Here is a 12,952-nt window from a genome sequence, read left to right as displayed (position 1 = left end):
GTGTGTTGTTGTTTTTTCCTCTCCAAGATGGCCATCTGTTGCATTTATCTTTTTTAAAAAGGGAATCTGACACTCACTAGAAGGTTTACTGTACTTGAAACACAGTTGGGGTTAGCATACCCCAAATTTATTGTGTCTGGTTTGGTTTCAAAAGTCCATGTTGTTCTTGGTCTAATTCTAAATACTTCTTTTTCCTCTTAACATGTTTTAGTGATAAAATATTCTTGAGCAACCCTAGAAAAACTATTTGCTATGTAGTCATAAAGGAAACAAAACCAATTTAGTGTAAACAATCCCAGGCATGGTAATCAATCAAACCAAGTCTGTATCTCTAATTACATAGATAGTATATAGTGATGGGGCAGGGCGAAATAAGACACATCCATATGGCTGTTCACATAGTGAAGGTGAAAGATTTTTCTGTGCTCTTAAAAATGCATGTATTGGATATTGATATTCCCTAATGTTTGGATCTGGCAATGCCTCTACGTGAATACATGAACTTGAGCACCTGGGTTTTTTTCACGATTATCATCCAGTATTTTAACGGGTCTCCTGAGGAAGTGGATGAGAGTAAGATTTGTAGAATCTGGACTCCTGTCAGCTGGGATGGGAAAATGGACAATAAAGAGTCTCACTGGGAAAATACTGGCGCAGAATATTTGTAGTGAGTATTAACATTGACCTGTGAGGCTGTAGGGATGTTTTCTGCAAATTTAGGGAGGGGCGAAAAATCAGGTCTGATCTTTGAAGAGGCTACAGGGTTGCCATTCTGATCAGGTTAACACTGATGTTAAACTTATTTTTTTCTTCTTCCTCCCCCCTACCCCGCCTTTTAAAAGAAAACTTTATATTTAAGCTGATGGCAGTGCAGTGTGTTTATTCTTTTAAGCTTTTCCTTCTCCCTTAGTGCTTTCATGCTTTAGAGAGCAAAGTGGAATAGTGCTATTATTTTTGTGTACTACTTACACTTTGTCCACTTTTATGATTCCCTGAAGCCCTAATAATACTTCAGTAAGTGCTTCATATTAAATCATGCAGAAGAGAAGATGAGAAGCAGTTACATGCTGCAAGCCAAATGAAAACTAGTGCTGTGTGGGAGGATATGGCTGAAGTATGTGCTGCGAAACATGTCTGGCTAACATTGTTTTGTCTCTTAGATCCTCTCCACTTGAGCAGAGATGTACATATCTCTTCCTGCTCTCTTCCCTCCTCCTGCCCACAAACTCTTGGCCAACTTGGGTTAAGAGTAGGAGTGGTAGAGCAAAAGTGCAGTCAGACAAAAACATTTGTCTCCCACAGTTTCAGGGGCTCTGCATTGTACTATTTGGTTTTACAAGAAATTTGTTAGTGTTGATTGTCAAAAGGATGACTGATACTTCAAGGAAACGGAGCACAGGTTTTACAAGAAGAAAAATGGATTTCTTAACTGCAGGCATGTTACATGCTTAGGGACAGGCAGCTTATGTAAAAGTAAATCTTACGCAATCAATTACTGCACCATCACACTGCCTTGTTCTTAGGAAGGAGTAATTGTAAAGAAATGCAACAGAAACAAAAATACAAACCAGTATCTCAGAATCACAGAATGTTAGGGATTGGAAGGGACCTCAAAAGATCATCTAGTCCAATCCCTCTGCTGGAGCAGGAACACCTAGATGAGGTTACACAGGAAAGCGTCCAGGTGGGTTTTGAATGTCTCCAGAGAAGGAGACTCCACAACCTCCCTGGGCAGCCTGTTCCAGTGTTCCGTCACCCTCACTGAGAAGAAGTTTCTTCTCAAATTTAAGTGGAACCTCTTGTGTTCCAGCTTGAACCCATTACCCCTTGTCTTATCATTGGTTGTCACCGAGAAGAGCCTGGCTCCATCCTCCTGACACTCACCCTTTATATATTTATAAACATTAATGAGGTCACCCCTCAGTCTCCTCTTCTCCAAGCTAAAGAGACCCAGCTCCCTCAGCCTTTCCTCATAAGGGAGATGCTCCACTCCCTTCATCATCTTCGTTGCCCTGCGCTGGACTCTCTCCAGCAGTTCCCTGTCCTTCTTGAACTGAGGGGCCCAGAACTGGACACAATATTCCAGATGTGGTCTCACCAGGGCAGAGTAGAGGGGAAGGAGAACCTCTCTTGACCTACTAACCACCCCCCTTCTAATACACCCCAGGATGCCATTGGCCTTCTTGGCCACAAGGGCACAGTGCTGGCTCATGGTCATCCTGCTGTCCACCAGGACCCCCAGGTCCCTTTCCCCTACACTGCTCTCTAATAGGTCATCCCCCAACTTATACTGGAACCTGGGTTTGTTCCTGCCCAGATGCAAGACTCTACACTTGCCCTTGTTATATTTCATTAAATTTTTCCCCGCTCGACTCTCCAGCCTGTCCAGATCTCGCTGGATGGCAGCACAGCCCTCTGGAGTGTCAGCCACTCCTCCCAGCTTGGTGTCATCAGCAAACTTGCTGACAGTGCACTCTAGTCCCTCATCCAAGTCATTGATGAATATATTGAACAGTACTGGTCCCAGAACTGACCCTTGAGGCACTCCACTAGATACAGGCCTCCAACTAGACTCTGCCCCATTGACCACGACTCTCTGGCTTCTTTCCTTCAGCCAGTTCACAGTCCACCTCACTACCTCACTACATGTTGAACTTCTATGAAGGCTTAATTGCTTTTGTTTTTTATAAAGAAGTGAACGTGCTCTATTTTATTTGTATGGAAGGAACTTCTATGAACCATTACTGGGACAAAAAAATATACACAAAAAGAAAAACTTGGCTGAGTGATTATAACATTGTCAAGCTTGGGAGTCTTGAAAACAAAGCATTTAGTTTGTACTTTAAGAAACTTACTTACAAGAACGCCAGCACTGTTTTCGCCTCTTCTGTGTTCCACTAGCAGAGTGCCAGAAGGTTATTTATTGCATTACCCATTAGCTGATGTTTGCTATGATTTCTGAAACAAGGCATCTGATAAAAATTAAAAGATGCATGATACAAGAAAGGTAAAGTTGCATTTGGTGAAAGAGCAGTGAAACTAACTTCTTACAGAGATCTATTAGGAGATTGTTTGGATTCCTGTGGAGAGCTTGCAGATGGCTGCAAGTTTGGTTTGGTATTTGTTTAATAAGCAGACAACCTTTTTTTTTTTTAATAAAGTAAAAAAATCTGTTGTGTTGTAGATGCTGATAGCTAGTAGGCTTGCTTTTCTTATGTATGTGCTGAGGACCCTTAAGCACTATTCCAGGGGCCTTGAGGGATACTCAGATTGCAAAGCGAAAACCATTGTTATAGATAATTAATTTCTTCAGTATGTTTCCTGCTTCAACAAGAAAATAATGTCGTAATTCTGTAGCACTGCTATCCCAACATTTAGAGAAAAAGCTGACTAGTGTAATTATGCATCTGCTTTTTAGTAATACCCATTACTTAAAGCCTTGAAACCAGGTTTATGGCACCATAGGAAGTCTCCTTACACATGTGCAGCACAGCTACAGCTGTGGCTGGAAAATAATTCTGTAGATGAATCCTTATTCTAGGTGACTTGCTTTGAAATGTTAACAACTAGTTTGCTGGACTGAAAGTATGCTTTATAAATCTTGTTTATGTTCTGCTTTGTAGAAACATGGTGAAAGTGGTGGTTAATAACAATTATTATGTATGTGTTCATACAGTATAAGCTACAGGAGTTATTAGCAGATGAGCTGATGTATCTTACCAGTCACATGCCATTTCGGTTTTATCAGAGAAAAATCATGACAAACTGCCTGATAGATCACAATTTTGGTTTCCAAGGAAAGGATGCCATTTTTGGAACAGTGGAGGAACAATAAGAAGTCCTAACTAGTTACATTCACATTTTATGTCTCTTTCCCCATCTCAGTTCAAAGCCATAATTTGCAATTAATACTCTGTGGAAACAGAGCAAGCTCACAAACATGTGTATAGATCCAAGGCATTCGGGTGTTAATAGTGAAGTGTACTGCTACATCAGTGTGACCATATTATTCTACAAAATTCAAACTACCTCGGGTCAGACTGGCAGTATGCCTCTTCGGCAGAAGCTGCCAGAAGAGGTGACCTGAACATCTGTGTCAAGCTTCAAGAAGGAACATGAGCACTGAATTTAATTCCCAGCGGTAGAAACATTCAACAAAACATTGTTTATGTCATCCTTATATAAACTATCTATCTGCAAAAGTGCACGCACAAGGGGAAGAAAAACCATATTTGACAACCTAGGAGAGTCTTCTTAATACCCTAGTGGTAGATAATGTTCACAGGAGTGGTGTTATGAGAATGTGTCAAAAAAAAAATAAAAGGTATGTTTTTAGGAGAAGAGAGTTGCTGGGGGGAAAAAAGCATTGTGTGGCACGGGGAAAAAAAAAATAAATGTAATCTCACAGTAGCTAACCAGTGAGGGTTTATCACGAGCATTTGGTCCAGTTCAACTGACAAGAGCTTTGGTGGGAAAGTAATATAGACCTCATGCACATATAACTATGACTTGAGAAAAATGTATCCTTAGTTTGACTACAGAACTTCAGGCATTGTCATGTTGAAAAATACTGCTGATCCTGAGATTTGAGCAAATGGGCTTTTTAACACAGATGTTCTGTGCCTTTTTAAGAATACAAACAAATCAACACCCAAAACTTATGCAAAAGACAGATATTTAGCTGTTCTCTGGATTCTTCTTTCCCTTTTGCCAAGGGTAGCGGAAATAAATAATAACAAAAGAAAGTCCTTCGAGAATTTGTAATAAAATTTGGTGTTTGAAAAGTAATTTACTTATCTCATTGAGGCAATTATTTTTACTCTTCATGTCCATGTGCAAAGCAATATACATTAAAAGCAAAAACAAGTATATCCTTCCATAAATTTAGATGGCATATGGAAAGTATAATCCACTATCAAATAAGTATCAGCAGTGCTAAGTATGAATTAAAACTGAGGCTGGAGATATGCACAGCAACTTAATGAATGCTTGACTGTTATAAGCATATAAATGGAGTTATGTGTGGGTGGCCACGTGCAGCTTGACCACTGTTAGTTGTGGTGTTGTTAAAGGTCAGGTCATTTCAAAATAAACTGGTCAATTGTTCCATAAATCCCATCTGATATCCATTATGGCATATCTCATTTGCCTTGTCTCTCACCGGTGTTTCAGCTTCAAAATTCTTTCCTCATCCTTTTTTTCAGACTCTCTCTCGGTCTCCAGCAATGATGCCAGCCCTCCTGCTTCGGTAACATCACTTCAGCCCCACATGATCGGTGCACAGAGCTCCCCGGGCCCCAAGCGCCCCGGCAACACTTTGAGAAAATGGCTTACCAGTCCCGTGAGGCGTCTTAGCAGTGGAAAAGCAGACGGGCATGTCAAAAAGCTGGCCCACAAGCATAAGAAGAGTAGAGAGGTTCGCAAAAGTGCCGATGCGGGCTCTCAGAAGGACTCCGATGATAGTGCAGCAACCCCACAAGACGAAACTGTTGAAGAGGTAAGCGTTCGGGGCAGCTTCCTGAGACTCGTTGTGATGTTTTCCAACAAATTAAATGTTATCAGGTGAAGGTTGTCTCCTCAGTTGACTGTCCAGCAGTTGTGCAAAGCGGCATGTGCTGCGTGCTCATTCTTGATGACTGCTGTACTCTGTTTAAGTCCTGTGCCAGGCACAGTTTGAGGCCTTCTGCATCGGGAGTATTAGTAAAGCTCTGTGGAGAAAGATCTCTAATTGAAAAAAGAGAAATGGGGGAGTAAAAAGTTGTTCCTTGGCCTTGCTCTCTTATCTCTCTCAGGAAGGCAGCTTTGTGAGTAAAGGTGCTTCATGTTCTGGGAATAATCAGGTCATTTTGTATTTCCTTTCCTTTTCTTGTTGATGGATCAGGGAAAATATAGGGAGAGCTGCTTAACTGCTTAAAGCTGTATTTACACCCTGAGCAAGAGTTAGAGCACAGAAAAATTACTGGCCCTTCAAATCAAGAAGTAGTTACCATCAGTCAAATCATAAACATGGTGGTTTTCATTGGAGGGAAGCAAACTGTGAACTATTCCAGATTTTGCCACTTAGGACATCTACTGAAGGTTTCCTTTCCTCCCACGAACATGGGCCCATCCTTCTAATTGTGAACCGGGTAATGTGGTTTGGGAAGGAATATTGCCCTCTGTCCTTGAATATCAGGCTGGAGAAAGAGACCTGTGATGCAGTTGTAGCATTGTTTTGAAAGTATTTGTTATTCTGCAGTTCTGTGAGCGGGGAAAAAACTAAGGCCAGTGTCTTAAAGACAGGAAAAAACAATAATCACCTATGCTGTCTTCCTTTAAATATAGTTAAATTATCCTGCGAGATCAGTTACAATAAACTTTGGCTAATTGGAATCATAGTTCCTTGTATAATTGGAAGGAATGTCTTTCAACACAACTGTAAAAATTATACAAGCAGTCTGCTCTCACTATTTTGGGGGTGAGAGGAACAGAAAGGATAATTACAAAATACTTTATGTTGTAATAAGGGTTTTTTATATCCTTTATAAGTCTTGCTATGAGGGGTGGTACTTCAGATAAAAACTTCTCAAGTTGCTAAGTTAGAGGAATGTGACACTTTACAGAACTGAACTTGGAAAGCAAGCGTGGCTTTAGTAACACTTTTCCTGTAGTAAATTTCAAGCTGAATGTCTTGTTCTTAGTATCTCAATCCCATCTGCTTTTACCAAACACTGCAAACGTTATCTTTGGCACCTGCTTTTTTCCCCTCTGTTGAGGAGCAGCACTGTGTTTGTAGGATCATCTTGACTTGTTGGGAGAGAGGTGAATCTACAGAACAGACTTGTTTAAGACAAGTTTGTGTTGAACAAGCTTCACACTGCTGAGAGGATAACAGAGCCTGAATCATGTCTCAATTTCATTAACAGAGAGGTCGGAACGAGGGGCTGAGCAGTGGCACTCTCTCCAAGTCATCCTCTTCAGGCATGCAGAGCTGCGGAGAGGAGGAGGGTGAAGAGGGAGCAGATGCTGTACCGCTGCCTCCTCCCATGGCAATTCAGCAACACAGTCTTCTCCAGCCCGACTCGCAGGATGACAAGGTAGGAGGAGGGAGCGGGGAAGGCTTCACTTGTTGAGAGGACCTCTGTTGGTTCAAATCTATCTTCTGTTTCCGAAATCTCTGTAGTGCGTGTGATATAGCTTTATGGTAGACAGAAGTAATCACTACACCACTTTAGACAACGTCGAAAGGGTGTCCTGTGGAAAGACTGTGAATTAAACACGCCTCCATTTTAATGGCACAAGTGCCGAAATTTTTCTACTAGCACTTTAAATGTGGAAATGGGCCGCTTTGTGTGTTTGCAGGCCTGTTTACCTCTGTTTAACAGATGCTATATTTAGTGATTAGAATTTAATTGTTTTATAATCATACCTTTGGATACTGAAGTTAAAATACTATGTACAAGTAAAGTTTATCTGGAGAAATTAACAGTTGTATATAATGTTTTTAGATCATAGGCTGTTCACCAAGCCCTGCTATTTTGGGTAGTCGCAGTTCAGAAGCAAAGCTCCGCCCTTTTCTGCCCTTTTCCACCCTTTTCCGCCCTTTTCCTCCCTGGTGGTTGTTTTTTATTTCCCTCTCCTCTACAAACGTACTAAAAAGTAAATATCCAAATAAGGATAGTGATCCAGCTGTTTTTACAAACAAAAGCACATTAAAATTGAGGGTAAAAATTTTGCATCAGTAATGAAATTCTGGATGTAGATGGTAACAGCATGAAAGAGGTCCTACTTGCGTGTTATCTGTTTTTCTTGAACATTGTGATGTTCATACACTGGGAGAATTTATTTCACTTTTCAAACTGGATTGAATGTTAGGAGACAACTATCAAGCCTGGAAATATAAGGTTTTAGAGTAGAAACAGTGTGGACTTGTGCAGCAAATATTCACATTCACCGTTTACTTCCCGTTTTGCTGCTCAAAATTTTTAGCTGTTGTAATCTACAGCACGAACATTGTTAGTGAATTTTGTGGGTAGTTACTCATTGTTTTCAGTGATGCAGATGTTATTGATAACTTTGGCTGATTTTGTTGAATTCTTTCTTTTTTCTTTCTTTTCTTCTTTTTATCCCACTGCCTTTCAGTGAGGATCTGGGTCATCCCTGAAGCTATCATTTTTAGGATCAAAATGGCTGGCTCCATTGTTCTATGTGTATTTAATTCCTACATGTTTTCCAAGTTGAAAAAGTGTAATATATGAGTTGGGAGAGTTAATATATTGGGAAATATTTTTGAAACAAAACAGGTAAAAATAGCATTTCAAAATTTTGGCAGCCTTTAGACATGAGATAATAGTTTATTGCTAGAAAATAATCTCAGTTTGAGGTTTAGAAATAGAATTAAAATAACGTTGGTGAAAATATGCTACAGTTCCTGCTGATAAGCTGCCATATTTGCGTGTCACTTCAGTGATGTAAAAGAATTCATATGTAAGCCTTATAAAAAGTTCTCCAGAGAAAAACAGCTTTTGCTTATATAGCTCTTTTTGCACAGTAAGAACAGTTGCATAAAGGGATATGCTTGTAAGTTAGCGTTCATTCACTTTAGTATTTCTGATACAAAGTAAGACCCTTATCACAGTAGAGTAGGAGGCTTTGAATAGCTTTAAATACCCAGTAAGATTTTACTTTTCACCTGTTAAGAGGTTAAAGTGCACCTACTGCAGGAAAAACATCTTGGGACAGTTTTTTAAGTGTCTTAAATGGCATTGTAGAAAAGACTTCAGAGAAGTAAAAATTTGGTGCAGTTAATATTATGCTATAATTTTTCAAAACATGTAAATCATGTTTCATTTAAGGTGCATTGTTTTTGTGCGACATCTGTCCTGCTGCATGGTGTGAGACAAAAAAGTCCCCCATGTGGCAGCCTGGGAGGTTATGTGTGCCTCCCTGAAGTCCACACACCAAGGCACACCACCAATTTCCAGTACCAAAAGCACATGCTGTACTGGAACACAGAAGCGAGAAGCCAGAGCAAAGCTTTACCCAGCAGAAGTCGGTTGGCTCTGATGGATTTACTGATTAATAAAAGGCTTGCAGCCAAATTCCCGGTTGTCTGCCTTCTGGGTGGAGTCGTCCTTCGCATTCCTGCCACGCTCCGTGGTTTCTTGGGTTGCTCAGCTCCTCTGGATCCCAAGGAATGTCTCCTCCTTTCCATGACCTCAGAGGCTTGGCTTTCATCTGCACCTCACTGTGAGCATTTCTTCCTCTCCAGGGCTCCTGGTCTACACTCAGTGCTGGAAACTCCCAGCTCGCTGGGCTTCTCCCTCCCCACCCAGCCCTCTGTGGGCTCCAGCAACATCTCACACCTACACGTGCTCAGTCGCTCCCTCCACCTTTCCTTGTTTTCTGGGCAAGGAGTGTACTCTGCTCCCAGAGTACATCGTAAGGAAGAAGGTCAGCAGGCAGGCTTTATCTGCGCAGACTGGCAGCTCCTTCTTTTTCAGATAATATATGGTATAACCATATGAATTGGAAGCCAACCAGTTCTGAAGTTTTACCAACAGTCACACCCCTATATTCCCGTAGAACAATGACAAAGAGAAGGAACTTTGACCAGAGTCTGATTCCAACACTGCCAGTGTTTTGTAAGGCTAAGCTGAGCTCCACAGCCAAAGTTAAAACCCACATAACAGCACAGCTTTGGAAAATCTGGTCAACAGTCAGATGTCACGAGCATACAGTTGCCTAAAAGACACACTAGCTGTGGTATTGCACATTTCTGGGTGTGCATGCAAACACCATGTACTAGGCCATGCTAATTTGTCTAATATCACTAAATAACACAACCATTTTCTTTCCTAAGAGCTCATCTGCACAGTATGCATTCTTCTGTTCAGTAGAATCATTACACACTTCATGGATTTGCATTTGAGGGCAGTTTACAAGTTGTATGCATTTAATTTTTGGATAAGCAATATTAAACTTTCAAGATCAGTTATGTTAATGTGAAACTAATTATTTTTGCTTTTTGTTTTCTCTTTTTGTAAACTCTGATGCAGCATTATGTTGACTTGTGTTCTGTCTCTGCTTTGGCTCAGTTCCCTTATCTTTCCATTTAAAGTTGTCAGTATTTCCTTTGCTTACCCAACCTGTTTTCCTTTCCGAATAGGATGAATACAAGGCAAACTACCTAAAATCTGTATATTCTTTTTTTTTGTATTGACTTATGGGGAGCCTTGTTACACCCATGCTTCTTTTGGGCAGAACCTCTTGTGTTAAGTCATTATGTGTGCCATTTCTTTGTCCAATTTGTTGGAGACATTTGCAGGACGGCTTTGTGCTTCGTGATGTTCACTGTGCTGTTCGTAATATGAAGTAAGGTTCATATTACACTCTGTTTCCCGTTATTTAATGATAAATGTAATATGCAAACGACTCTGTTTGCAAATTACCGAGGCTCAATTTAATGGCCCTCTCCCAGAATCCTTTACTGTGAACACCTTTTACCTTCAGTTGTATCTATAAACGGGCATTTTATACCTTATGAGGCCAGAGATCTTCTGTGTTCTACACATACCATTGGGGAAAATGGATGGCACAAGGAATGGTGAGCTCAATTTCCCCTCTGAATCTGGGCAATATACCCTAACTCCTTTAGAAAAGTAAATGCCCCTGAGTTACTGGTGTATTTTTTCTTGGCTTAATGATGCTTCCTCCTTTATTTCAAGTCTTTTTGGTTCCTGTTACTTTTCTGCAGTTGTTGCTTTGTTTAACCACAATAAAATATGTTAAAACTGTTTGTTCTCAGTGGGTCAGCTCAGGTGATTTTTATAGCTATTTGTCAGGCAGTGTTGTAGTCAGCAAGATGAAGGATATTTCCTTGACTTCTGTTGCATTAGGAATAGGAATTTTTATCCCAGCTTTTAACTTCTGTGGGGGTTACTTAAAATTTCGAATTCCAGTTACCTAAGTTGGAAAGGATGATCTTAGTGTTATATTACACTAAGAGTTACTGTCAGGTATCTTTGTCTAACAGAGAAGTGAAGGAAGTCTCCTGATCCTTGAGCAAGTACCAAGCTAACTCTACAATTCTCCTTCATTTGTGTCATTGCACAGACATCTTCTCGATTACTGGTGCGGCCGACCAGCTCCGAGACACCGAGTGCTGCAGAACTAGTCAGTGCAATTGAAGAGCTCGTCAAAAGTAAAATGGTGAGGCTGACTGGCAGGTGTGCATGTTTAAATAAGTTGTGTCTTCAAGTCACAACTTGCTATTCAAGGAAAAGCCACATGCCCATGCTGAGTGTACACCTTTGACTTGTAAAACTTGATGCATGTTTCAAAACTTACTTTCTAGGTTGGTGTACGGGTCACTTTGTACACCCTATTTTGTGAAAGCACTTACTGAACAGGTAAATGGCTGTGTAGAGAAGCGAAAAAACCCCAATAAATATGAGGGAGAGGAAAAGACAGAAAATGTGTTTCCTATTAAAAAAGAAAATGTCCTGTTAGTAAAAAGAATGCTAAGACCCAGGATTACCCTCATTCGCCTGATAGACCTTTGCAAGAAGAGTCTCTGAGACTGAATTTAAGCAAATCTTGCAGAGTTCAACAGTGAAGCAGATAACCCTCACACAGAGACATTTATGCTATCTAGCCATTTTTTAGACAACATAAAGAAGAAATAAATAAAAGAGTAAAGGGATTGTTTTGTATGTTAGGAGTTCCTTTCTTGCTTTGCAGTGTTTGCTAACAAATGAAGTCAGAGGAATTTGTGTCAGCTTGTTAAGTTCCTGTGTTTTAAAATTTCTATGTTTCCGAAGATGCTCATCGACAAAGAATAGGGAGTATGGGCGATACCAGGAAGTCCCTCCTTCATATTCAAAATCCGACTTGACTTAGTCCTGCTCTAGATGACCGTGTTTGAGGATTGGACTATATGTTCACAGAGGTCCATCAGCAATTCTGTAATTCACTCAAAACCTTTAAGTTTGGCTTTTGCAGTATAGACCCTGTTGGGCTTAGTAGAAGTGCCGCTGTGAAAACTCTACAGAGAATTGCAGCATGGCATCCCCATGTTACCAGAGGCTGAAATTTCCCTAAATTTAAGCAGCTTGGAATTTTGGAATAAGAAATTTGAATTTCCATTTTCCTCATTTAGAAAGACGTACACTTCACTTATATTACTGCATGAAATGATTTCTATACTCTCTTAGAGTATTAACTGCTTTTTACTTCAATTGCACCAGGAGGGTGAATAAGAAATAATCTGTGGGAAAATTCAGAGCAGCCTTTTGTAAATGGAAAGTTTGACAATTCATGTATCTTTAAGGTAGGCTAGCAGTGGATATAACTTCATGATCTATGCACACAGTCCCTGGTGGAGATGTTCTCATTTCAGAATCTAAGCCAAGGGTCAACTTCTCCTGGTTTTGGGGCCAGTGACATCATTAGTGGGTTTTTACTTTTTGTAGGGAAACAAAAAAGATTACAGCTGAACCCCACCCTGGTGAAGTAAATGTGTCTTGCATTAAAGCCTGTATCACATTCAAGGAAAAAGTGATACATAATTGTAGCTCGATCCAAGATTATGAGCTTGAATTAAAGAAGTCAAATAAATACTCCATAGAAGCGTGTTTGTATGATTTCTCCCATGGCTTCTCCATCTTTTTTACAAACAGAAGACTGTGGAGTCCATGCAAGGGAGACAGTGTATCTGGCAGAAGAGACAGGGACTTTTTCCTAGGATCTGAACTGTCATGAAGCTCAAAAGTAACACTGACTGTAGAAGTCATTATTTTTCAATGAGTCAGTATTTTGGCTAGTTAATTTGATAAACAAAATGTCTGAGAAAGAGTGCCACTTCTGTTGTAATAAAAAATGTAACATCTAAAGAATCTGCTTTAAGGACATCCATATGCCAGAACTAAAGTATGACACATAGAATGCAATCCCCAGCAATAAGTTCACATCT

The 12,952-nt window shown here is 40.3% G+C and overlaps 1 protein-coding gene across 1 annotated transcript in view; it reads left to right on the top strand.

The window, feature by feature from the left end:
- Nucleotides 1–12,952, top strand: part of TRIO (trio Rho guanine nucleotide exchange factor) — a 255,708-nt gene that overhangs the window by 214,024 nt on the left and 28,732 nt on the right. Inside the window, 3 exon segments of the mRNA XM_065629284.1 lie at nt 5,205–5,497; nt 6,906–7,076; nt 11,095–11,190. Of these exon segments, the coding sequence (XP_065485356.1) occupies nt 5,205–5,497; nt 6,906–7,076; nt 11,095–11,190 (560 nt within the window).

Source organism: Caloenas nicobarica, chromosome 2 (assembly GCF_036013445.1).
Source record: "Caloenas nicobarica isolate bCalNic1 chromosome 2, bCalNic1.hap1, whole genome shotgun sequence".
Classification (NCBI taxonomy): Eukaryota; Metazoa; Chordata; class Aves; order Columbiformes; family Columbidae; genus Caloenas; species Caloenas nicobarica.
This window is presented reverse-complemented; position numbering and strand designations above follow the sequence as displayed.